Source organism: Rhipicephalus sanguineus, chromosome 8 (genome assembly GCF_013339695.2).
Source record: "Rhipicephalus sanguineus isolate Rsan-2018 chromosome 8, BIME_Rsan_1.4, whole genome shotgun sequence".
NCBI lineage: Eukaryota > Metazoa > Arthropoda > Arachnida > Ixodida > Ixodidae > Rhipicephalus > Rhipicephalus sanguineus.
Window position 1 is genome coordinate 57,208,467 of NC_051183.1, and position 26,772 is coordinate 57,235,238.

The 26,772-nt window shown below is 45.5% G+C and overlaps 1 protein-coding gene across 2 annotated transcripts in view; it reads right to left on the reverse strand.

Annotated features, from left to right (window-relative positions):
- The window catches only part of LOC119402755 (zinc metalloproteinase/disintegrin), a 44,690-nt gene extending 19,335 nt beyond the window's left edge, over positions 1-25,355 (reverse strand). The window contains exons 1-5 of one of the 2 annotated variants that reach the window (XM_037669834.1): positions 25,180-25,355; positions 13,732-13,779; positions 12,383-12,474; positions 6,794-6,865; positions 6,607-6,740 (exon numbers count right to left, since the gene is read on the reverse strand). In XM_037669834.1, the coding sequence (XP_037525762.1) occupies positions 6,607-6,740; positions 6,794-6,865; positions 12,383-12,474; positions 13,732-13,779; positions 25,180-25,225 (392 nt within the window). In that variant the 5' untranslated portion in view covers positions 25,226-25,355. Of the gene's footprint in view, positions 1-6,606; positions 6,741-6,793; positions 6,866-12,382; positions 12,511-13,731; positions 13,780-25,179 lie in introns of both variants that reach the window. The other variant, XM_037669833.1, reaches the window with a different exon arrangement.
- Between the last annotated feature and the right edge of the window lie 1,417 nt (positions 25,356-26,772).

Sequence of the window (26,772 nt, forward strand, 5' to 3'; positions counted from 1 at the left end):
AAGGTCTTGCGGTGTGGCGAGGGTAAGGCATGGTAAAAGAGGATGGGCGACACTATAAACTAGAAAGGCAACAGTGAAGCTTGGTGGAAAGGGAAATGCGGTGTCTTGCCAGGGAGTGGTGAGATCCTCATGCTCCGTGGAGAGGGTGAGCCAGTGAAAGGCGCGGCTGGAGAGGCGAGGGTGATGCTCGGCGTGAAACGCGTCGGAATGCAGCTATCTGCTATGGGAATATGCTCAGAGAGGGAGTATAAAGGTGTGTGTCACTTCATTGTGGTGTTCGCTCTTCAAGGATCGCCAAGAACCCCATGATCGCCAGGATCGCCAATGTCATACAACAAAGGAGAGACTTGCAAAACGCACAAATACATAGAAAGACTAGCAAAAGCACAGAAAGGAAATAGCCTGGCGATGGCGGGTAGCAGCTTCTCTGTTTCGAGTGCTTTATTGGAGTTGGCTGCGTTTTTTTTCTAAGGCGAGAACCTAAACTGACTCTTGAGAAGTGCAATGTGACCGGAATGTGGCCGTCAGGCAGTGGCTGCCATTGGGGACAATACATTAGGTACCGAAAGCATCGTACGACCTACTTGGCGCGGACACCAGCGAAAAGGCGCCATCAACTCACTTTTCTTGGGGGAAAACTCTCGGAATATTCTTCACTCGCCCTCATCAGAAGCATGGAAGAGGTCGTTCAGGAGCACACACTGCCTATACAGACCACACTGGGGCACTGATCTGCTAGGGTTGCGGCACGCTGGGTCCCGATGTAGCCCCCCATCCAGCCTCGCTCCCCCATTCCCATTCCCAATTCGTAAAAATAAAGTTTATTCTTTCTCGTCATGGCTCACAGGAGATTTTCTAACGTCGCAGTGGTCGGGAATTACTCGGAGCGTCAGCATCGAAAACGAAAACATACCAAAAAGAATAAAACAAAGAAACAACGAAAAAGAAAATAAGAGAATATAAAGAACATAAAAAATGAGACAGAAATGAAGAAGGGAGAAAGAAAAAAAAAAGGCTAAAACACTTCGGAGTGCGGTGGCACCACGTGAAGGCGCCGCACTCCATATTCTGCTACCACTACACGGTAGCCACGCTCGCGCGCACGGGAATCACAAAGGGAAAGAGCGATCCTGTTGCATCATGTGCTCTGAAAAGCATGACGCCCGCTTCCACGGTTTTCCCCTTAGCCATCGTACCGCGCGTAGCTTCTAGCGCGGTCATCGGAACGCAACAGGAGAGAAAACGCTTAAGAAACATAGTATGTCGGTTAAGACACTTAAGAAACACGCGCATAAGGGTCAATTACGAAGTAGATGATCGTTGAACTGCTCAGAAGTTGCCGCTGGCCCTGCGTGCAGCTTGCGACAGTACACGCGCACTAAATACACTTGTTGGTATAGATATGTTAATATACGCTTGTAACTCTGACAGCTACAGGTGTAACGTTATTGTGAAAAAAGTACATTGCCTTCAAAGAGCTGACAACGGGCTGCTCCCACAAAGATGCGTGTAGCTCGCGGCACAAATAACCAAAATTGCTCACAGCGCGCGCACATGGAATAAACATACGTGAGTTTTGCCACCTGAAGATACCTTCGTCACACAGGTATCCACGAATTCTCGGCGAGCGAAACATAGACAATGTATGAAGAACTTAAAAGGACACACGCTAATCATCCTTTTGGCACGACACACTACGAGCCGAAGTTGTTTACTGTGGTCGTGGCGAGTTCATGACGCCCCGCAAACTATTTGCAGACCTAATGCACGCTCAAACACACGCATATGGTACAAGAATGCATGTTCAAAGTTCCGCCGACGGTTTGCAAACCACTTGCTAAATATATAAGCTTGCGAAAAATGAAGGCAGGCAATGTGGTGGCGATGTAATGCAGTGGCTATGGTATGAGTCCATCGGACTCTTGGCCGAACCCTGTCAGTGGGTAGGTAGGTGCCAATCATACCAGGATCATCATCATCATCATCATCATCATCATCATCATCATATCTGCTTTCGGTGCTTGTGGTCACGAGGTGGATTCCTGTGCCGTGTGTAATTTTTATATTGATGTCACACTTGTGTATAAGTGCATTGATGTCCATCTTTTAAATACCCTTGTGATGAATAGTGCCACAAGTTGGTCGTCAAACGCCCTGACAGTGTCAACAATGCATTTTTTAACGTGATAGCGTTCAATAGCTCGTTTCGCAGGTATTCCAGTGTCGGCGTCATTGGTTGTGAACGAAAAATCAGCAGGTTCTCCATGACCGAAAAACTGAGAAAGATGCAATAAAATAAATAAGAAAAAACTTCGGTTCGAGTGAGAATCGAACCCAGGCCGTCTGCGTGTCAAGAAAATGCTCTACCAAGAACTTACACAATTGCTTGAATCTGCTTCGAAAAAACAAAAGAACAGAAGAACTATATCAATGTCCTCTAGTGGAAGGAGCCTCCTAGCAGGTAATATTGCGTGGCAGAAGCGTAGAATCGCGCCCGGCGTCAAAACACGTGAATTGCGCAACGAGTGCGTGTTTTAAAGACCCACTCATTACAAAGTGTTCAAACATATTTAGACTTCATCAGCTGCAAAAGCATCATCAAAGTGACAAGCTGCGTAGGTTCGCGTGCTGCTTTGCGGACGCGTTGTGGGCCCTTCGCTGACTTGTAAAATCAAGTATTTTTGGACTCATGGCGTACGTAGTAGGCACTTAACAACTGTGCTTGCAGTCGGCGTTCTAGAATGGTTAGAAACGGCCAATGTTACGAGCACTGTCGTTCATTTCCTTACGGCACGTTTGAGGTATGCTGCGAGAGCCGAATCCAGGCTATCAATTGAGAAGATAATGCGCACGGGGCCCGATTACGCTATCGCGTTCTACGCTTGAAATCGAAGCTCAAGCGTCCTCCATGTTTTTATTCCGCAACCGCTTCAGGGCCGCCTGCAAACAGGACGTCATGCGTTAGCGTGGGTCGTACCTAGCCCAAAAAAATTGACCTACAATCACAGCCAAGCATCTTCACGCGCTATTCTGAAGGCTACCTAGAGTTGGGCCGCTTCCATTGGGAGATGCCTGCGGGTCCGCGTAATGAACTGACTAGCACTGGCCGTTTTTAAATGCGAATGCATTTCTTAGTCGGGCTATCAGGCGTCCGGCGTCGTCCGCGGTGCCCTCTCCCATAGCAACAGCTGCGGGCGCGCGCGCTTATCCTCGCCCCTAGCAACCGGAACATGTGGTGCGAGAGAGTGTAGGAGAGGGTAGTGCAGTGCTTCGCCGCTCCTTCTCTCGCCGTTCGCTCTCTCTCCTCTCTGCGCCCCACTCTCTCGTCCACTCGCGCCTCACTCTCGACCGTTCGCTGGCTGGGCGCCTCTCAAGGCGATGGAAGAAGTCGGTGAAGGCGAATGTCTGACGGCAACGGTACCCTCTCTCGGCCCAAGAAATGCATTCGCATTTCCTCACGATTCTCTTCGGGGAGGTGGGGGCATTTTTTTTGGCCGTGTGATGAGGTTTATTGGTGTAATGAAGTCGCGACGAAAAGGGACCGTACGCTGACACAGTGCAAGGCTGGCAAAAGGCGGCACAGGCTCTCGCGCAATCAGAACGCGGGTCGTTTTTCGTCCTCCTTCACAGGCGCATACTCGGTCGTGCATCTGCTCCACTACAATACCCCCGGGGTGAAGCGTAGCCATCCTGGCGACTCAGGGAGCACGTAGAATGAGGGGGTCGTAGTAGGGCTTGAGACGGTCAACGTGTACGGTCTCGCGTCCTCGACAGCGCAAATCTGGCGATTGTGTGAGGGGCTCGACGAGGTAGTTCACCGGCGAGGTGGCACGAATGATACGGTAGGGACCATGGTACCGCGCCAGAAGTTTAGAGGAAAGGCCAGGGACGTGGGGGGGTACCCAAAGCCAAACAAGGGAGCCAGGAGAAAACGTAGGCGCTGGGTGATGAACGTCGTCATGTCGCGTCTTTTGTCGACCTTGTGCTTCACCTGTCAGGGAACGAGCCAACTGACGGCAGTCTTCGGCGTATCTGGCGACTTCAGAAACTGGAGTGCACTCAGAGGCATCAGGTCGGTACGGGAGTATGGTGTCCAGTGGGTGGGAAGGTTCGCGGCCGTACAACAGAAAGAACGGGGAAAAGCCGGTAGTCGCTTGCGTCGCGGTGTTGTAAGCGAACGTAACAAAAGGTAGTACAGTGTCCCAGTTGGTGTGGTCTGAGGATGTATACATCCTCAACATGTCGCCGAGTGTGCGGTTGAACCGTTCGGTGAGACCATTTGTCTGTGGATGGTAGGCGGTGGATTTCCGGTGAACGATGTTGCATTCAGCGAGGAGGGCTTGGATGACCTCCGACAGGAACACGCGACCCCTATCACTGAGTAGTTCCCGCGGAGCACCGTGGCGTAGAATGAAGCTGCGAAGAATGAAGAGTGCAACTTCGCGGGCGGTCGCTGCCGGGAGAGCTGCAGTCTCAGCGTAGCGCGTCAGATGATCGACGCCGACAATAATCCACCGGTTTCCAGAGCCACTATACGGGAGGGGGCCGTAGAGGTCGATACCCACGCGGTCAAATGGGCGAGCCGGGCACGGGAGCGGCTGCAACGTGCCAGTAAGGTGTCGCGGAGGTGTCTTGCTTTGTTGGCATGTAGGGCAAGATTGAACGTATTTCTGCACAAAGCGATACATTCCTCGCCAGTAATATCGCTGACGCAGCCTTTCGTAGGTTTTCAGGGCGCCGTTGTGAGCACTTTGGGGATCCGCGTGGAAATTCAAGCAGATGTCAGAGCGCATATGGCTAGGGACAGCAAGGAGCCACTTCCGACCATCTGGCATGTAGTTGCGGCGGTACAGAATGTTGTCTCGCACGGAAAAGTGGACTGCTTGACGGCGTAGCGCTCTCGTCGAAGGGACAGCAGACGGATCGGTAAGGTAGTCGAGCAACAAGGCAAGGTGTGGGTCTTTACGCTGCTCCGAAAGCATGTCATTGGTGCTGAGTGGTGACAAGGTGGTAACGTGGGGCGACAGAGAAGCCACATCTGGGGTTATTGGCGAGCGGGAGAGTGCATCAGCATCCGCATGCTTGCGGCCGGAACGATAGACGACACGAATATCGTATTCCTGCAACCGAAGTGCCCAACGGCCCAGGCGTCCCGACGGGTCTTTCAAGGTGGAAAGCCAACATAGGGCGTGGTGGTCTGTAACCACGTCGAAAGGACGGCCGTAAAGATACGGGCGAAACTTCGTCAATGCCCAGATGATCGCCAAGCACTCCTTCTCTGTCACGGAATAGTTTAATTCAGCCTTCTTTAGAGCGCGACTTGCATAAGCGACAACGTATTCACCTTGGGTGCCTTTGCGTTGTGCCAAAACAGCGCCAAGACCGACGCCACTTGCATCGGTGTGAATTTCTGTGGGAGCGGTGGGGTCGTAGTGACGAAGGATAGGTGGTGAGGTCAACAGGCGGCGCAACTGGCGAAATGCGTCATCACATGCAGGTGACCATGCAGATATACCTTTGGTGGTGGCAAGCAGACTCGTCAAAGGTGCGATGATGGACGCGAAGTTACGCACGAAGCGGCGAAAATAGGAGCAGAGGCCGACAAAACTTCTTAGGGCTTTCATCGTGGTGGGCTTTGGGAATTCGGCGACAGCTCGAAGCTTATCGGGATCCGGAAGAACGCCGTCTTTGGAGATGACATGTCCCAAGATGGTTAGCTTCCGTGCTGCGAAGTGGCACTTCTTGGTGTTAAGTTGTAGGCCCGCAGAAGTTAGGCACGTGAGAATTTCGTGCAGACGAGCAAGGTGTGTCGGGAAATCTGCGGAGAAGACTACTATGTCGTCCAGGTAACACAAGCAAGTCTTCCACTTGTGGCCGCGAAGGATGGTATCGATCATGCGCTCAAATGTTGCAGGCGCGTTGCAGAGCCCAAATGGCATGACGTTGAACTCATATAGGCCATCGGGCGTTACAAAGGCTGTTTTAGGGCGATCACACTCAGCCATTGGCTGAGTGTGATCGCCCGCAACGGTACCCTCTCTCGGCCCAAGAAATGCATTCGCATTTCCTCACGATTCTCTTCGGGGAGGTGGGGGCATTTTTTTTGGCCGGATTTTTTTACTGCGGGTGTTTATCTTTTAGTGCAGGCCAGGATTTGATTCATAGTGTACGGCGTCCCCCATAATCATATCGTGGTTTCAGGACATAAACAGCAGCAGTTATTATTGTCCGTATGGGTCAGCGGTAATATCACATGTGCCGGAAATAAGCTGCGTTGTATCAATATACCAGGACCAACTTCTGGTTAATCTAAAAGTTCCTACCGTAATATCCAATAGGGTTGGCGCTGCTGCCTTCGAGCTACGTATGGGAGGATAAAATTTTTTCCTACAGCCGTCCTTAGCTGTCGCCTATAATGCTGGCTTAGTAGGCTGCTGTAAAATGAGTTCGTTTTGTATTGCGAGTTATTTAAGTTAAACTGCTCGCTAACTCAGCCAAGTAAGAGAACATCGTGGGATGTGCTTTCATACTTTTCTCATAATTTGAAGACAACTGTGCAGGGATTACAATGCTTGGTATGCAAGACGTATTGAAACGATCTCTTACCCTGTTAGGAGCAGCACAAAATCTGTGTTCCACAGCTGTGTACGCATATTGATGTGTTTTATGTAACTCCGAAGTGTTGCTTCACTTTTTACTTTCCCGTCTGGCCATAATTCCAAGTAGATCTCTTCTTCTCCCTATGATATTTATTTCATTATTTTATGAAATCTTCTGTACTAATTCTACTCACCGCTGTAGTTTGGGCAAGTTTCGTTAAGTTAACAGAGCCAGGAGGCACAAGTTGTTTGAGCATTTCATTCACCTGTGAAAACACGTCAGTGAAACGTCAGAATGCGCTCGCTTACAAAACGCAGATTATGGCGACTAAAATGGAATCCTTTCTCAAATTCAATGGACCGCGTGTTTTACTTTACAATTCCCCGTCTCACGTTACACCATATTATTTTTTTACTTTGACCGGTCCCACGCGTGAACAACATTTTCCACAAGAATCTAATGGAATATTTGTATAAAAAAGTGAGTTTCACTAACTAACCCTTACATTAATGACACTACGACACTTATCGCAGTAGTGAAAATTATCGCAGTAGTGAAAATGTACCCGGTGCTTTCCGAAGTACTAGTAATTGGGAAGAATATCTAAGGGTCCCATCAGGTTCGACATATGGGTTCCTTAGGTTTTCGACACAGTGCAATTCTGTTCTACTCAACATTGAGTGCAAATCTATTCAAAAACAATTTGGTTAGCAAGTACGTGAAACAACAGTGCATTTCTTCTTCATCTTGACAGTGGTTAATCAAAAAAGCAATATAATTTTTGAAGCTTGTTGAAGTGAAGATTCCTTGTTGAAATAGGAGCATCATTAGTGTTGCGATAAGCACGCTTTATTGTTTAGGGAACAAATTCGGTTATAATGCTTTCACTCACAATTGTTTCAGATCCAACGCATCTTATAGCATGACTTCATTACGGAATCGCAGGAAGACACGACAGAGAAGGGGAAATATAACATGACAACGTTCGTCCTATTTACGTTTCATCTTGTGTACCGTCGTTTGCGCCGTTCCCACTACGCACATGCAGAACTCGGCCATATTTCTACTTTTATATATTTTATTTATAGCTCAAATAATGTCTGTCGGTCCACGTAATCCCGGATGATGAATAAACTTACGCTACATGTAGCGACAACAAAAACAACCCGCATAGTGCGGTCTGGGTTGTACTCTATAATAAATTACGTTTCACTCTAAAAGGTATGCCTCCTGCATACCTTTCCGTTTATTTCATGATGGAGACTAATATTTGGTAAGTCATTCAAGCCAGCGGATGAAAGTGTATTGCCGTTCCAAATTTCGCTCGCTTTCATTCACAGGTCGCCCGAACAATACATTCCCAAGAATAAAAACAGTGTTAGAATACTAGTTTAGCTGAAAGCTTTCGCGTACAAAAAACGGGGATAAACGTCGGCGGAAAATGCGCAAGTATATCCAATAAAGAAGTCGGAGGGTCGCCACAATGTGAAACTATTATTCATAGTCGATTTTTTTGGAGTTCTCACAGGTATGCTACTAAGAAATGCGAATGCGTTACACTTTGCCTTTCTATAATACATCAGGCGTGTCACGAATCTGGCAATGGTCATCGTTTGTGTTTTGTGAGAAGTCATCGGCGTAAACGCTCATCGCGACCACGTTCAGCGTAGTGCATCTGATCTCGATTATATTTTACTGTGGCAGATCTTTCTTATTCTTCTGGCGCACAACAACTTAGGACACGCACTGGTAGTGGAGAGTGTGCTTAAGTGAGAAAGTAGTAGTTCGGAGATGGCGTAGAAGTATGAATAAACCATTGTGTGTTTTCCTTCACCGTGCTTCAGAATGCTACATTACAAAAAATTGCAATAGCTATTTTCGTGGTGATGTCGTCCGCCAATTTCACTGCCCCCGTCGCCTTCCCTGGCGTCTATGGCAGGTATAGAGGAGAATTTAAAAAAATTGAAGCCACTTCCACGCCTGTCAAATCTCAGTGAACAGCGCAGTTGGGAAGCAAGCGGCGCCACCTGGCGAATGCAGATTGACTTATTTCTGCATTTTTATTCATCCTCGTCTTCTTTGTTCTTTGTTTCATCTTACTTTATTTTTTATATATTTCAACATATTTTTCTTCTCTTGATTTCTTTATTTTTTTCAACAGCTTTTTCTTCATACTCTTGTTTCAACTTTCTGTGTTTATCTGTTTCTATAGTGCCCTAACTCCACTCTTCACTCCTCCTAACCATCACATCACTCCTCCTCACTCACTTCCCTTTCCCATCCCCTTGCTACATTATACAATGCATGGCTACGCCATGCTAGGAGTGGCTTGGCACATACTCGATTTATTTGGCGGATACACACCCAGTCCGGTGGTGGGGCTGGTGGTCAAACTTTATTTCCAAAAAAGGGGTCCTGAAGGACAGCCGGCTAAAAGGTAGCTGTAGAGGGCACCTCGCACGTCGGGGCAGAGAGCCCTAGGCTCTCCGCCACCTCACGGGCAATCTGTACGGGTGGACGACCCGAAATACGGCAGGCTTAAACAGGTCCGGTCTTAATGACATGCTTGATCCGTCCGTAATTAGAATCGCCATAACACGAAGGTGAACCGTGTCTTCACAATAGTAGTTGATTGTTCATTGTACATTGATGTATGAGAGCTCGCACAATGCCTATTGGTGTTTTGCCGCTGTAGCGCCGTTTCACGGGGATGCACTCATATTGATGCCTCGTGGCACATCTCCATCGCGACGACTGACGTCCGTGGTCAAAATTTCACCCTTGTGGTAGCTAAAGTAGTTAGCTTACTCCTGAATACATCATACGGCTAATCCCGCGCAAGGATGACATCAACAAGCACATAGTAAACACTGGTACTTGATATGCACTGATTTAAAGCGTCGTGATCTGACGAGAGAGCCGCCGAGGGTTGAGCTTCCCTTTAACAAGGTAAGCTATGCCTATGCTGAAGCCCATTCGCCCCGAGATTAGAGTGTCTCCATGCCCTCTGAAGCACCCTGCCTGGGATCTTTGAGTGGCGCCCTCTCGCGTGTGACGTCATACCGCGGACTCGATTGCCGCTCTTCGCGCGCGCGCTCGCTACATGAAGGCTGCTGGACGCTGCCGGCCAGTCTGTCCTGCTCAACTCATTGAAAGATTAGTGGCAAGATTATAAAACAATTTGTACTGAATGTTCAAGCAAAATGCCCGGCTAAATCGAGCGGAGTTGCCGTCAGGAGCACGTTCATTTTCGATTGGTCCTGGTGTCGTCTGCTAGCATCAATATCTACATCTGCATGTATGGCTACGATTTCTTTTCCTGACTGTTGTATGGCCGTTGCACACTCAAAATGACTTTCGGGCCCCTTCTCGATCACAGAGTTCGGCGTTTGGGTTTCAGCTTGCGTGTCTGCGTGATATGTATACGGCGTGCTGCGCGTGTTCGATTGCCAAGCGTGCCGCTTTGGTTCAATTTTGTTGTTCGGAGTTTTAAGAGCATGACAAATGACGTCTGGTGACATACAAATAAATTAAGTGATCTCTGCAGGGAACAACATTTGATTACATTTGCTTTCAGCAGATGCTGTGTAAGCGCCTCATAAGTTCTGAAAATTTAAGCAAGAAATAAAATGGTTGAGAGCACGAAGAAAAAGGGGATACATGACGGCGATGTGAAATATTGACAGGTTGTACGGAGTTGTTTTATGCAACAGGAATTAATCCCTATGTTAATGAATCAACGTTTCCTCACTCGTTGCCGTTCCCTATAATTAGGGTACATTGTTAACGTTTTAAGCGGTAGCGGTTGAAGTTCGTGGCGCGTCAACACTTTTGTGAAATAGAATAAACTACATTTTGTGTTATTGTCTTTCAACGGCGGCGGAGCTACGATTCACCGGTAGCTACGATTTCTATCGTGATTACGAGCGGCACTCGCTAACACTCCGAGGATTACATGCACAGAAATACCCAAAAACTTGGAGGACGCTTGAGCTTCGCCTTAAAGAGTGTAACACCACAGCGTAATCGGGCCCCGTGCGCATCGCCTTTCTCAATTGCTAGCCTCGCTTCAGTTCTCCGTGCATGCCTTAACCGTGTCGTAAGAAGACGAACAACTGTGCGCGAAACATTGGCCGTTTCAAAGTATCCTACAATGGCTACTGCAAGTACAGTTGTTAAGTGGCACATTTATTCATTTTGTGAATCAGCTAAGGGACGACTGCTCGTCCGTAAGGCAATACGAGAACTTACGCAGCGGTTCACTTTGTTGCAAAACAGCCATTTGGGCTAGTTGCTAACGATTTATCTTAAAGGCAAAAAAAGGGGGCGCAATACGAAACAGGGACATCAAGAAGACAACGACGACACAGGCGCACACTCGCAACTGGAAGTTTATTGAAGAGGGAACACATATATAGCTTACACATTGAGCCCGTGTTACGGGTTCTCTCGCCTATAAAAAAAAATGACTTTTCACACCTCATTTGCGAGGGCGCTATGCGTCCCAACGAAAAGCGCCCCTGTTTTTGCCTTTAAGTTCGCTCTGTTTATGCTTTCTCTGCTGATGATGATTAAATATAGCTAAACGCTTTGTATTGGGTGACCCTTTAAAACACCCACGAGTTGCGCAATTCACATGTTTTGACACCTAGCGCGATTCTGGGCTTCTGCCACGCAGTATTACATGCGTTATGGAGACTCCTTCCACTACTTGACATTGATATAGTGTTTTTTTTTCGGAAGCAGATAAAATAAATAGCGTTGCTCTGGTGTAGAACACATGCTTGCCACGCAGACAGCCTGAGGTCGATTCTCACGCGAGGCTAAGTTTTTTGTTATTTATTTTATTTGCATCTTTCTCGATTTCTCGGTCACGGACAAGATGGTGATTTCTCGCTCACAACCAGCGGCGCCGTCACCGACGCCGACCCTGACATCGACAAGGAGATTTCTGCGAAACCAGCTCTTTAACGCTATCGCGTTAATAACGTGAACGGGGATTGCACGGCGGCGCGCGTCAGTCGGCGGAGCGGCGGGCGTCTTATTCGAAAGTTGTAGGTTCGGTTCCTACCAGCGGCAAAGTAGCTTTTTCGTCTAATTTATTTCCTTCACATTTATGTAATTACTACGCTACAGTTGAAAGACTAAACATAACGTACCTTATACCCTCCCTGTTTTCATTGCCGGTTTCATTATTCTGTGTCTAAGTAGGAAACGAATCCTTGATTCATTCCCGTTCTTTCAATTTTTTTCTGACGCGCCGCCACTTTCCAACGATGCCGTGGATTTATAAATGACAGCCGGATATAACCCTCCCCCCCCCCTGCCTGATTCTGCACTTGCATTTGATATGCCTAACTAATTGGATCAACGATCTCAGCTTGTACTCGGGCATTATGTTAGAATTCATACAGAAAATACACGGAAAGAAGCAGGGAACGAAGAATGCAAACATGCCAACATATTACTCGCGTTCCTTATTTTTGTTGCGCGTCTTTTTCACACCAGTTATGAGGTACAACTATTGATTGCGATTCTTCTGTTATTACAAATTGCGCGATCTTTGCGCGTCCTTTATGTTAATCAGTTATGCAAGATTCTTACGTATGTATTGGTGATATGCACATTTTTTTCTCAATGTCAGCGAAAATATCTTCCTCTTGACCAACAACACATAGATTTGAAATTGGTGAACATTTACTATTCGTTGCAGAAAAATAGTTACTAGGTAACCGCATAGCCTAAAAATGGTAGATAAAGGAAATAGCTTTTGTGTACTTGCCTTGCATATGAGCTCTTTTACATGTTGACCAGCCTCTATGCCTTCTTTCTTCAAGCGTGCGGCAAGCACGGTATCAATTATCACGTTTAGATCTATTGTAAAGTGAGACGCCCAATGGCGCAGAGAAGCTTTCGCCGTGGAAGAAAACAACACAAGAAGCAAAGTAAGTAACCAGCACGGGCATCAAAAGGTTTAATTTTGGGGGGACAACATCTCCAACAAGGCAGTGGGAGATCTGGCTTGCTAGCAAGGATCGGGAGAGCCAGATCGCTCTGCTCGGCCAATCCCAGCGAGCCGCAAAAGCCAGTCAAGCCCTGGACTGAGCACCCCATCTACTTTCCCAGAAACATTTTAGTCAACAAAAAAAGTTTTTCATCATACCTCTTCTTCAGAAAAAAGCGATATCTATGCTCCTAATTAAAAGCAAATGCCTCCTTAAAACTTTTGCATTGCATAGTAGACCATTACCCGATGAGTTTGTGTTAGCTCCTTAGCACAAATGTGGTTATTGAAGCAGTCGTAGACTTCTTACAAGCCACTGGCCTCGATGCACGTCTTTAGATTTGCCCCAGCGTAACGGAACCATATTCTCATCTCCCTACCTTACCATCGTCATTCATCACTCTTTCGCTCCCCTGTCCCCCCTACCCAGTGTAAAGTAGCAAGCCAGAGCAAACTGTAGCTCAGGCCGACCTCTCTGCCTTTCTGTAAATAAATTCTCTCTCTCTTGACGTGCATCGCATTGCTAGCCGTACATTGCGTACATAGCTGAGTGGTAGAGCATCGGACACGTTTTTTGAAGGTCGCAGGTTCGGTCCCTGCCGGCGGCAAGTTATCCTTTCGTCCACTTTACATTACATTTATATCCTACTTGCTACAAATAACACCGCCGCACTTTCCTTGGCATTATTGTCTGTTAGTTCTCAACAATATTGTGTTTAACAAAGAAAAGAAAAACGAGCCCTTAAAAGTCACCTTCTGCCCAATATACATAAAATGCAAGATTGACATTTCGCAAATGAGTTGTGATCAGTTATCAGGATAAAAACCAGTCACGCAGACGTTATTTTATTTAATGGGGCTGTGTCTTTATACCGGTTGAGTATGATTCGATTATTGTGAGTTAAAGGTTACAGGCTGTGGTTGTTTCGGGATTAAGGTACAGGATTATTCATTGTTCACTTCATTATTGCAAACATTATTTCCGCTCTAACGTGGAATACCTCAGTCAGTCTGCATATTACTGGCTTCGTCTCGGTTGATAAGTGGTGTATTAAGTTTTCATAAGTAAAATAAACAAATTATTGAGAAAAGATGGCTGCTTACAAAAGCTTCTATTCAACACTTACATGGCACATACTTGCTTACTGGCGCTTTTTCAGAGCCTTGACAAAATGCTGAAAAAAGTAGAAAAACGAGTGGCAGTATTGTACTTTCTTCAGTGGTCATATTGTGTCCCAAAAATTTTTTTTTACACCATACTGCGCACCAAGCACATCATCTCTGTACCAACAGCCGCTAAATTGGTTAAGTGTTTATTTTAGCCACAAGAAACACGTTATACTGCTCGTATTGAAGGCTGCGCAAATATGTAGGCCAGGGATAAAACACTACATGCGTCATGAGCAAATTGAAGACTCGTCCACTTTTCCATACTGTTCATTATTAATCAATATATTGCACTTGCCAGAAACGACTGCTGCTGTCAAAGAATCTAGGACCTCCAATAGTTCGGACGTGAACAAAGACAAGAGAACCAAACATTTAAAGCAGATGCTGATTTTAAATGACATAAAAAAGCAGAGTTTTAGCAATCGTTTACGAAGGCTGTTAGGCTGAGTAAGACCTCACGACTCTCTTGTCTTGCATTGTCAGTAAAAAGCTAGTGCAAAATTTTCACAAGGAGGAGACTATGTTCCTTATGCTTTTGTTCTTAGTGGTCACATGCGTTTCTTCTAAAGGCTTCTAGGGAAATACGCTGGCAAGGCTATAGTCGATATTATTGATCGACATATTTCGTTATCTATTTCGAAAGTTCGTGATATAGGAGATGACACGCAGTCATGGTTAATGAAATGATGCGAAAATCGGTCTCAAATAAATGTGCAGACCCTTTAATCTTCACGGTACACCTCTGCTAGTTCGTGTAATACAAGGTGTGCCAGATGCGACCTGAAAAGCAGATACTCGAAATAACTGGCCCTGATGTCACTCCTATAAAAATTCGACTTACCAGCATAGCACATTTGCGCCTAAAATGCAGCATTTTAAATCATGAAGCACAGGGAATGCACCAAATTGCGTTATTGAAACTAACTACCTCACGCAACGACCACTTAGGATAAACTTTGCATTTAGACATACGTAAAACCAGCCCACATAATTGAACATTGCCACATATGCGCTCGTATGAATAGATTAAAAAATTCTCAAGTCAAGTGATATGACAATACTTTTCTCGACATCTAGATAACGTTTTCTGGATCTGTATCTGTAGGCAATATTTGTATTAAAGTGCGGAGCACTTCCAGGGCCGCGGCTGTCGTTTCATGGCTTCTCATGATGTCGTTTGCCGTCACAGTCAAGTACAAAAATGCGCTACACGTCTAGTTAATACCAAAATAGTTCAAAAGAGGGCGCAACAGTTCAAGTCAATACCAAAATAGGTCAAAAGAGAGCGCCACTGCATCAGGAATCAAGGGTTGATTTTACACCAAGGACACAGAGCAGGCTGCACTTTTAGAAAGCCAGTTTTGCCGTAGGGCTAACATGCCTGGCCGAGCTAGCGAAGTCATAGGGAAACGGCAGAGCCAGGAGTTTGACGTATATCTATGGAAGAGAGAAGCGGAGGTGAAACGCCAGCGAATGCGAGGTAACTCTGAGGTTCAGAAGACTCAGACCCCAGCCGAGCGCTAATAAAGACAAGTTAACACGCAGCTGTGACTCAGACAAACAATAGCCAAGCGTCAACAGAGGCAGGTGACTACTTCGCTCTGCTCCGCAGTTTTTACAGCTTTCACGGTGTGGAAGTGGCTGGATATTTGTTTTTGTGCAATGCTTCTGTCATAGTGTACAGTGGGCCGTGCTTGGACAGCATAGCCATCGGGGCACGGCATCCTGGTTGTTGTTCATTACCGGGCGGCTCCAATTGCTGCCAGTTTGTCCGCGTCCTTCCACGCCCCGCCCCCCCCCCCCCCCCCACAAAACAAAAAAAAAACAGATAAAAGTAGTGTTTATACTCTACTCTCATTCACACCGTCTACAATCTAATCCGAAATGTACAAAATACTTCCAGACAACTCACGCTTCTTGACGTTGTTATTGTGATGTCATCAGAAGCAAGGCGGTATTTAGTGTAAGCAGATAGAAGAATATCATTTGCTCGATTATTATTTGTCTTCTTCAGCAGACTCGCCATCGCTTACGTGCTCTCCTGTAAACTTGCTACACGAACGAATATATGCGCATTGACGGTAAGCCAGCAGAAGTGCCCATTGTCATGGCCACACCAAGGGCGGCTGGGCTGTACCTGCTGAGTTAGATGCAATAAAAAAAGACCAAGAACCCAGGACAAGGAGGAAGTTGAAGGCAAGCTCACTGACACACTGTCGCTGGACTTACAACTGATTTATTGAAGCCTAATTGAAGGCGATTGCCCAGTGTACAAGAATAGCATTTCAGAAGCGTAAAATCTGGGCGGGATGGTTCATGTTTAGATACAAGAAAAAGCAAGCGAAAACCCAGGACAAGGGCGTAGTAGAACGCACACTCACTAACAAACCGTGCTGCGTGAGTATGCCTTCCACTTAGTCCTTGTCTTGGGCTTTCTTCTCTTTGCTTTTTCTAAATGCGAAGCATTTCTTAGCGAACTTCTGCAAATTTGAGCGTATCTATCTATCTATCTATCTATCTATCTATCTATCTATCTATCTATCTATCTATCTATCTATCTATCTATCTATCTATCTATCTATCTATCTATCTAGCCGCCTACGACTTTGTGGTCTCCTGGCCGTTTCGTTAATGGTATGTGTACCAATCTTGGTATGGCATCACATGACTGTATGACGAACATGAATGACAGGTCATAACATGATAATCATGACATTCATGTCATGAGTGGCATGATTTACATGCCACGGTGTTGGTGCTCTTGCGGCCGTTTCGTTAATTTGATATATATAAAAATTGGTATGACGTGACAAGAGTGCATGGCAAACATAAGTGACAGGCCCTATCATGAAAATCATGGCACGCATGTCATGTACAGTGTGATTTACATGACATAGTATCCGGGCGCTCACGGCTGTTCAATTAGACTGATATATACTAAAAAAATTGATGGCGAACATAAATGACATGTGGTAACATGAAATTCATGACGTATGTCATTTGCTCCATGACATGCATGCCCCGCTCATGGTGCGCTCGCAACAGTATCGCTATCTTGACATGTACCAAAATTAGTATTCCATGACGTGACTCTATCAAGAACATAAATTACAGGTGGTAACATGAAAACCATGACATCATTGTCATGCGCAGCATGATTTACGGGCCATGCTCATGGTCCACTCGCGGCCATTTAGGTAGCTTGATCTACACAAAAATTGGTATTGCGTGACGTGCCTGTATGACGAACATAAATGACAGGTGGTAACATGACAGTCATGAGATGAATGTCATGTAGAGCGCGATTTACAAGCCACACTCATGGTGCGCTAGCGACCGGTACGCAAGCTTGGTATACCCCCAAATTGGTATTGCGTGACGTGCCTGTATGACGAACATAAATGGCAGGTGGTAACATGACAATCATGAGATGAATGTCATGTAGAGCGTGATTTACAAGCCACACTCATGGTGCGCTAGCGGCCGGTACGCTAGCTTGGTATACCCCCAAATTGGTATTTCGTGATTTAACTGTATGGTGAATATAAATGACAGGTGGTAACATGACAATCATGGTATGAATGTCATGTAGAGCAGGATTTAAAAGCCACGCTCATGATGCGCTAGCGGCCGGTTCGCTGGCTTGATATGCACCGAAACTGGTATTGCGTGGCGTGACTGTACGACGAACATAAATAACAGGTGGTAACATCACAATCAGGACATGCATGTCGTGTAGGGCATGATTTACATGCCACGGTCATGGTGAGCTTGCGGCTGTTTCGCTATCTTGACATGTACCAAATTTCGTATTCCATGACGTGACTGCATGAAGAACATAAATCACAGGTGGTAACATGAAAACCATGACATGCATGTCATGTACAGCATAATTTACACGCCATGCTCATGGTCCGCTCGCGGCCGTTTCGCAGGTATGATATACACCAAAATTGGTATTGCGTGACGTGACTGTACGACGAACATAAATGACGGGCGGTAACATGACAAAATATGAATGTCATGTAGAGCATGATTTACATGCCACGCTCATGGTACGCTAGCAGCCGGTTCGGTAGCTTGGTATACCCCAAAACTGGTATTTCGTGACGTGACTATATCACGAACATAAACGGCAGGAAATAACATGAAAACCATGATATGCATGTCCTGTGCAGCATAATTTACATGCTATGCTGATGGTCCGCTTGCGGCCGTTTCGCGAGATTGATATACGCCAAAAGTGGTATTTCGTGACGTGACTGTATGACGAACATAACTGACAGTTGGTAACGTGAAAATTATGACATGCATGTCGTGGAAGGCTTGATCTACATGCCACGCTCATGGTCTGCTCGCGGTTGTTTCGCTAGCTTTACATACACCAATATTGGTATGGCGCGACGCGACTGTATGATGAAGACTAATGGCAAGTGGTTACATGACAATCATGACATGCACTTTATGTACAGCATGATTTACATGCCACGCTCATGGTGCGCTCGCGGCCGTTTCCCTGGCTTGATATACACCAAAACTGGTATTGCGTGACGTAAGTGTACGACGAACATAAATGACAGGTCATGCATTGTACCAGAATATATGTTTCATTACATAAAAGACTGTACATGCATGCATGCGTCACAAACATGGGACATGTAGTGAACTAGATGGCATGACGTGAATGACTCCATTTTCCTCAGAGAGAAACAAGGCGATGTATGCAGCTCTCTGCTGGCTGCTTCGCATTACATCGATTCCCATGGTGCGTGGGATCTGCCGGATTTTTTTATCTATTCAAACGACAGAATAATAATAATAATAATAATAATAATAATAATAATAATAATAATAATAATAATAATATGAACATACCAGCCAGCCCAGCGTTTTACGCTTCTCACCCGTTGAATTTGAGCAATTCTTTTGACTGTTAAAGGCGTGAGGAACATTCCTCCAGCTTGATGACAATACAAATCCCGCGGAAACCAGACACTGATATGAAGATATGAGCAAAATCTTGAAGTCGCGCGTGGCAAGGAAAGTTCAGAAGGGCAGCAAGTTGCCATTTTCGCAGGCGTCCCTCGCTTCTAACAGAGGCTTGTACTCGACCTCTTTCGAGCTGCCAGCGCCCACTGTTTGACGTTAAAAAAATCACAGCACATCCACGAAGTGAATGATGATGAGTGGGCGAAGCTGCGGAGGTTCATCGGTAAACCGTGAATCTTCCGTTAATTCTGCCCAGTACATCATCACCGACGTGAGATCGGGCGCGTTCATACTAAAGGTTCGATGAGTTATGACGACTTGCAGCTCACTTTAATTTTACATGTACGCTGTGAATTTTCATTGTTTAGAAAACCATTGCTTTAGAAAACATCTGCCGTCTTTCGTTAAGCAGCAGGCGTCTTTTCGTTTTGCTTTAGAGACATCTGGCGTTCTTTCGTTTGGCTTTTAGAAAACATCTGGCGTCTTTCTTTGGTTTATTTCATCAATCAACGGCGTTTTGAACAAAATTTTTATTGTTTAATCACGCACAGGAGAAATCTCACCAGGCACTACTTTGGAGGTAAACAATGGTTGCTAATGGGAATGAGAGACAGAAGAAGTCGGCTTTTAGCTAACACTTACACTTCTACTTCTACTAACGTTTCCTACTGGAACATGCCAATGGCTGCTAATGGGGAATGAGAGACAGAAGAATTCGGCTTTTAGTTAACGCGCACGCTGCGAATTTTTTATTGTTCAACAACGCACAGGAAAAATCTCCCACCGGCACCACCTTGGAGGTCAAGATCTGGTACTAACGTTACGACTGGTTACGCACTACGACTACGATAACTACGAGGAACGAACGGGTGCCGCCTTAAGGAGCTTCGCCCCTAAAAGCAGATAGCATGGTGTTGGCCAATTGCCGACAAAAATCAAGAGCAGCGTTTGGATCAGATGCGCTTCTTGCAAAAGGGTTGGCGCCTCGTGATGGCGCCGCGATCCATCGTCTGCTAACATTACAGAATAGCAACACTCGCGTGTATAGGAATCACAACGCTTAAGCGCGATCGAGTTTCATAACGCGCGTTGATCTAGCTTCTTTTCCCCGTGTCATACCTCCCTGTGTAGCTCAGCGCGCTTATCGGGAGGAACTAAAAGAGAAAGCGCTTAAAGCTGCAACAGTCCCCTGCTACTTAGCTCGTTGTTGACGGATTTGAGAAATTTTCGCAGCAACAGCTTTGTAATGCAATATGTCGTGTTAAACTGTGAAGTAGTCGCACAGCAACTGCTCAGTTGTTTGCTAGAGTCAAGCTCAGTTTGTTTGATGGAAGTGCGACGTCAAGTCGCCGATTCTTTTTCTGTATTTCCCCGTCGAACCGCCGGATTACATCGTTCTTGTAGTTCGTTTGTAACTGGATCACATATACCAATGCTGCCGAGTTACGAGCATCGTTGTAGTGCGAGAGACATGTCTGTGTGAACGCAGCTAGTGCGAAGTACACAGATCTGAGCAGCAGCACGCAAAAAATTCTGTCGTTCTCACTGTGTAGTTCCTCGAAACGTTCATCCAAGCTTGGTGTGGATGGAAACTATAGGCCTTAGTCTTGCTCATGAAGCAAAACTTCGTTCAACAAAAATTTCTACATTTGGTCCCCTAGAACAAGCAAGCATATACCGACTTAAGTTTTTAGTCCTAAGATTTCTGCCATATCAGCGATGTACGTCTCTCCTTCTAAGAACTTTTGTAGAAACATGTTGGTCATTGGCATTTCAGTCAGCTGCTCACAGATCAGTGGAACTTCTATCGCTTATATATCATGCTTCTTGATCAAAGTGATTCATCAACGTCTCCCTAATAATGTTTATTCGTATTTTCGCTTCTCAGCTCGCTCCTCCAAATGCCATTAGATTAATTTCGTTAGTATGCACTTTCGGTAGGCTCGATTTTCTAGAGATATCTTCTCTAATGAAAGTCAGCTCACTTTCATTGTCAAGTACAATTCGGAAAAAGCTTGAGTCTCATTCACTTAGCAACCAAGCACTTAATGTCTGCAGCAAAACAACATTTTCGAAATACTGTGATGACGAATCCTTCATAGCAATTTGTAAGCTAGGGCTCCTTGCTTCTTTTGAGCGCTGCTTCGGAATGTAGCCTGGGTTGTAAACGATGGTCGCATACGATCCCTATACACTTCGAACGAGATACATGGCGACGGCATTTTTTCCAGGGAGCTAATGTCAGAAGGACGTGATACTGTTGTGTGCGCAGATTAAAGGCAGAAGCAAGTACCTTTCCAATCCAAAGGGGAAGCCTAGGTAGACCTTTCGGAAGCGTGCCTTGTCGGTGATCTCGGGCACCACGATCATAGGCTCCCACAAAGGCGCTTTCCTTGCGAGTCTGCACCTCCAAGCGGGCGTAACCAAGTAGCTGCTGCACTTCCGTCTCCGATGATGAAACTTCATCGACGTTCGTTTTCCAGCTCTGTTTGAAGTAGTCCACTATATTATTCCCTGGTATAGCTTTAGTCAAAACCTTGTCGAGCATGGCGGCACAGGAAAGCTCTGGGCATCCGAGCATATTGAGGCCTCTTACGTTGACTTGGATGGTGTCCAATAAGCTGCGCAAAGACGCTACAATGGTGCAACATTTTACTGGCCTGAGCGTTCACAGGTTCGCCAAGAAATTCTGTTCGATTATCTTATTTTTAAATCGACTGCTATGAAAGGTAATCTCATCTTCATATGCGCCCTCCGCAGCCTGAATGCCGCCGATAGCTTTCGCAGCCTGTCCAGTCAGAAATTTCTCAAAATAGTTAAAGCGTTCGATATTTGTCGGACTCGGGTTTTCACGAACGGCGTGCATAAACATGTCCCAGAAAGGTGTCCACTGCGATGGGCTCTCGCGGAAGTGAAGCACTTCAAGTTTCGGAAGACTCGAGCCGAGAAGCCCGTGTATCATGTAATCCACGAAGGTATGCCTTCTTCCTCGAGCGATACCTTCATTAGCGACGTCGTTAGTTACAGCACTGCCCTGAATCACTGACACCTTCAACTCTTTCATATGGCGACACAGCAACGACATGGTTTTCAGGAGCATTATCATCATTTTCTGCCAATGAGGCGCAATCTTCAACAACTTGATCATCCGTAAGGTGGCCTTCTAGCTCTACGTTGAGCGGCCGCAGACGATCGTTACATGCTTTTAGCCTGTCATGCACAACATGAAAGTCTGATGAAGGGAATTCGTTTGATTCGTTGAGATTTCTTGTTACGTAATCGCATGTGCAGAGCTTGTTGCTGGGTCGTTCGCTCGTGTATTATCCTCTGCAAATTCGTTGCTGGTGGAGTCATTGTGTCTGGTCACTTGGATCGCAGTCATGAGTTTCTCGGCACCATAAAATCTGAAAAAAAAAAACTCATAGGCTCTCATGTGCATTTGCCTAACACGACTCGAAGGCGAAAGCCATCTTCTTGGTCTTGTGTTTCTTCATAGTTGACTGTAATATATATATATATATATATATATATATATATATATATATATATATATATATATATATATATATATATATATATATATATATATATATATATATATATAAGTGCAACAATGTGGCCAAACAAGAGCCCGAAATTCCGCCATATCCCCCACAGCCGGGGGATCGTTTGTCCTGTCGGGGAAAAGGTCCTCTCCTCCGAGGAGTCACGGGGGGGTTGCGCCCACTCACTAATCCGTGACGACGTGGTTTGGGGATCCGCAATCCCCCCGAGTCCCCCGCCGATTTCTCCCTCGTGTGATTACCTTTTAAAATGCACTGCTTAGGTGGTGGCGACAGCCTTTGTACTCCCCCCCCTTCCCCATCGGATGATGGAACCCCCCCTCCCCCCCCCCCCCCCCCATAGTAATCACCTGGATCCGCCCCTGAGCCTTACATAGATAGGTCACCTCTCTTTTTGCAGCAGCTGCGTATCCTGAAGGAGTGAGCTACTAGATTATATTCGTATAAAATTCCTCTTTCTTGCTATCGGATTCATTTTCTCGCCCTCGCGGTGAAACTGCGACTATTTTTTGCTAACGTGTGACGGTTTTCCATGTTGCGCGTTCGTGCCGAGCAAATGGTTCGGCTGGGCAACATGATAGCATCGGCGTCGCACTGCTCCGGGAAACGCGCGAGGTTTTGATTACAAGCCGCGGCAGCAGAATAAGCGCAATTGCACAGTGCGTTAAACCTGCATTTGTTTCGTCTTTGCACGTGACACTCCGGTAAGGCACATAATTTTGATTGCTGCACTTCAGGCTCAACAAAACTGATTTTTTTTAGGCAAAAAGAAAAGTTTTTTCAGGGTGCCGTATTAGTCCAACATTCTTGTGGCAAATGCTTCGGTAACTATGTCTTGCATGAAAGGTCGAATTTCAGTTTAACAAAGTTTCAATAGAATGCAGTGCCGCTTTTCCCAACTTGAGTATATTGAGATTTAACTGTACTCTGTACTATTCAAATGGGATTAAGTTATTTTTATTTTTAAACGTGCGTACTAGAGAGTAACATCATCGAGCGACATGGTCTCTACCCATTTTGGCATAAAACAAAGTTCTGTTTCACTCGGGGAATTTTAGCAAAAACACTCAGGGAAAGCCTGGAAAAGTCAGGGAATTGAGAAATGTCAACTTTGTAGACACCCTGATCGTGAGTGAAGAGTCTACTGTCGGATAAACACCTTCCATGGTCTCTTTCTCCTCGACATGACTGAAAAGGGTAGCACAGGAGCAGATAGCTAGACCGCTATGAGACCAAAAGGGAAGGATGCATCGTGTGTGCCAGGCCTGATTGCATAGGGTCAGTTTTGCCCCTGTCGGTGAACACCTTAAGAAGTAGATTACAGACAAAAGAAAAGCCGCATGCGCATCACATTTTCTTTCTTTTGCTCTTGACTCTCCGTTTCCCTGACGGCTTTCCACAGTTCCCCATTCGCCATTCGTTTGAGTCATGTCAGCGTGGCAGCATATCGTGGCCGGCGCGTCTTATTTCATTGTTGCTAGTGGTTGTTTTTCGGAACTAGAGGACTAGGTTTGAATTCCATAGAGTTTCACACAGTCAGTGTTGCCCTGTAACATGAATAACACTCTCAAACTGCGATTGAAAGCGAATTTTGAGGGTAAATATTGTTCCTATAGGTGCCGGTTTTGAAAATAAGCATTATAGGCACTTAGGCACAAATTCCAAAACTAAGCATTCATAGGCACTATAAAACACTCTAAAAGCCTTACTTAAACTCCAATTCATGCTCATTTATCAATATGGGGCTATAGGAACGCAAGGAACAAAATAGGCATTTGCCTAAAATCCGGTCTGTAGTTATCACTACCTTGTTCTCACGGTGGGTTTAGTCAAATTTTCGGAGGATGTATTGCCTTGCCCGTACAAATGAGAGGGTTTGAAGGAATTCTGGAGTCTCGTAGGCAAATCAGGAGAGTTGGCAGGTCTACAAATAGTTGCATTATGACATGGTAACGCCACAAGTAGCACGTGACATACTGCACATGTGCGACTGCCATGTTGCAATAAAGCACATTTCCACAGGCGTGCATTTCAGCTGACTGCAAGGCACACTATCAACTGTTACATTTTTTTTCCCCGCTGCCAGCAGTGAGACTGGGGTGCTTCACCTATCAGTGGGCATCACTATGTGGCATAGGCGGAGAGTACGGGGAGGCTGGGGGGCTCGGGACCCTCCGGACGGCCTCATGGGGGGTAATGACCCCCCCCCCCCTGGCGCCGGCCCGTGATATCTTTTTTAAGAGCTTGGATTAGGTCTCCGTCCGCTCACACACACACACACACACACACACACACACACACACACACACACACACACACACACACACACACACACACACACGCACGCATATATATATATATATATATGTATATATAAAGGCGTTTATTGACGGCACTAGTCGACGAAGCACAACGGCGACAGTCAAGACAGAGCGCGGACTCTGTGCGCGAGGAGCGTGCTGTCAGAGAAGAGCCGAAGGGGACGACCCACTAGAGAGCGCCCGAGAGGGCAACCCATTACATAGACTTCCAACGCTTCGCTACAATATATATATATATATATACATATATATATATATATATGTGAATGTTTTAATACCGTCTGCATTTACCCTTGCTTTCTCCGTCATTCCACATACTAATATTGATCTAGAAAATCATGATGCATATTATTTGTTAACGGCTCGCAAAAGTTGCTGTACACTAAACACGTACCTTTAAATCTACTAACGCTTCTTTTCTCAGCTGATATTGTAAAGCCAGCCTATTTAAATACCCAACACACATAGTAAACATATATAATGAGCGAAGCGCATGATGTGAATTTATAGCAGAGGAGTAATTTGTAGTTACCGACAATGGCGCTCCATCGAAGAAGGCAAAGGAGTGCATTGTTCATTCTGGCTAACTTCTTAAATACATAGGAAACACTGGTTTAATGCTTCGAAAGAAATATCGCGATTTGGAGGGCAAGCGCGAGCGAAGCATAGACCCTACCGCTGTTCTCAAATGAGATCAACACAAGTCTGTCTGTATTAAATCAAACCACCAAACGCATCTGTAGTATCTAGAATATTCTTCTTAATTGTTCTCACTGAAGCACTTTTTAAAGCTAAGGTCTCGGCAGCTTCCGTTTGCGCAAATAATTTGACATTATACAGTATGTTTTTCTGACATCAGATGTTTTTTGAGAGGGCACTGACATATCCTTCTGACACGAGTAAGTCATTAAAGAAAATGTCAATCTGACCTTTCAATCCCGAAGAACTATAGTCAGTTACAACATTAGATTAAGTACAGCTCGTACCCAGGAACTGCTGCGCACTTGCCAGTCATATGTGCGAGAAATTTGTGCTAGATGGTTTCCGTTCTAACTGTAGGTACTTTTCCGCTACAAATAGAAGTATTACGATTACTAATACATAAAAGTTCGTCGTTCCTACCGCAAATATTACGTTTGCCGAGCATTGATGTCTAAATATATTGCTGAAGTTTGGAAGGAAGATCAAGTTCGCGACCAAAAACCAGCATCATGAATTTGTGCCTGTATTATTATTATTATTATTATTATTATTATTATTATTATTATTATTATTATTATTATTATTATTATTATTATTATTATTATTATTATCGATTAGCATCAACAGAGAAAAGAGAGAAAAATCAGGCTGACAACTGCCACCTAGAGAGGCAGAGGGGCACAACGCCTACCTACTTTTTCGGGAGGAGGGAAGACACACAGGAAAGGAAGACAGGATGAGAGAAAGAGGAAACAAGATAGGAAAGTAAAGAAAGAATAATGACGACGACTTGGGCAAAAATAAGTAGAAAAAAACAGCATATCCACGGAGTGAATGATGAGTGGGCGAAGCTGCGGAGGTTCATCGGTAAACCGTGAATCTTCCGTGAATTCTGCCCAGTACATCATCACCGACGTGAGATTGGGCGCGTTTATACTAAAGGTTCGATGAGTTATGACGACTTGCAGCGCACTTTAATTTTACATGTACGCTGTGAATTTTCATTGTTCAGAAAACCATTGCTTAGAAAACATCTGGCGTCTTTCGTTAAGCAGCTGGCGTCTTTTCGTTTTGCTTTAGAAACATCTGGCGTTCTTTCGTTTTGCTTTTACAAAACATCTGGCGTCTTTTGTTGGTTTATTTCATCAATCAACGGCGTTTTGAACAAAATTTTTATTGTTTATTCACGCACAGGAGAAATCTCACCAGGCACTACCTTGGAGGTAAAGAATGGCTGCTAATGGGAATGAGAGACAGAAGAAGTCGGCTTTTAGCTAACGCTGCGAATTTTTTATTGTTCAACAACGCACAGGAAAAATCTCCCAGCGGCACCACCTTGCAGGTCAAAGCGTAAGACTGGTTACATACTACGCTACGAGGGACGAACGGGTGCCGCTATAAGGAGCTTAGCCCCTAAAACGAA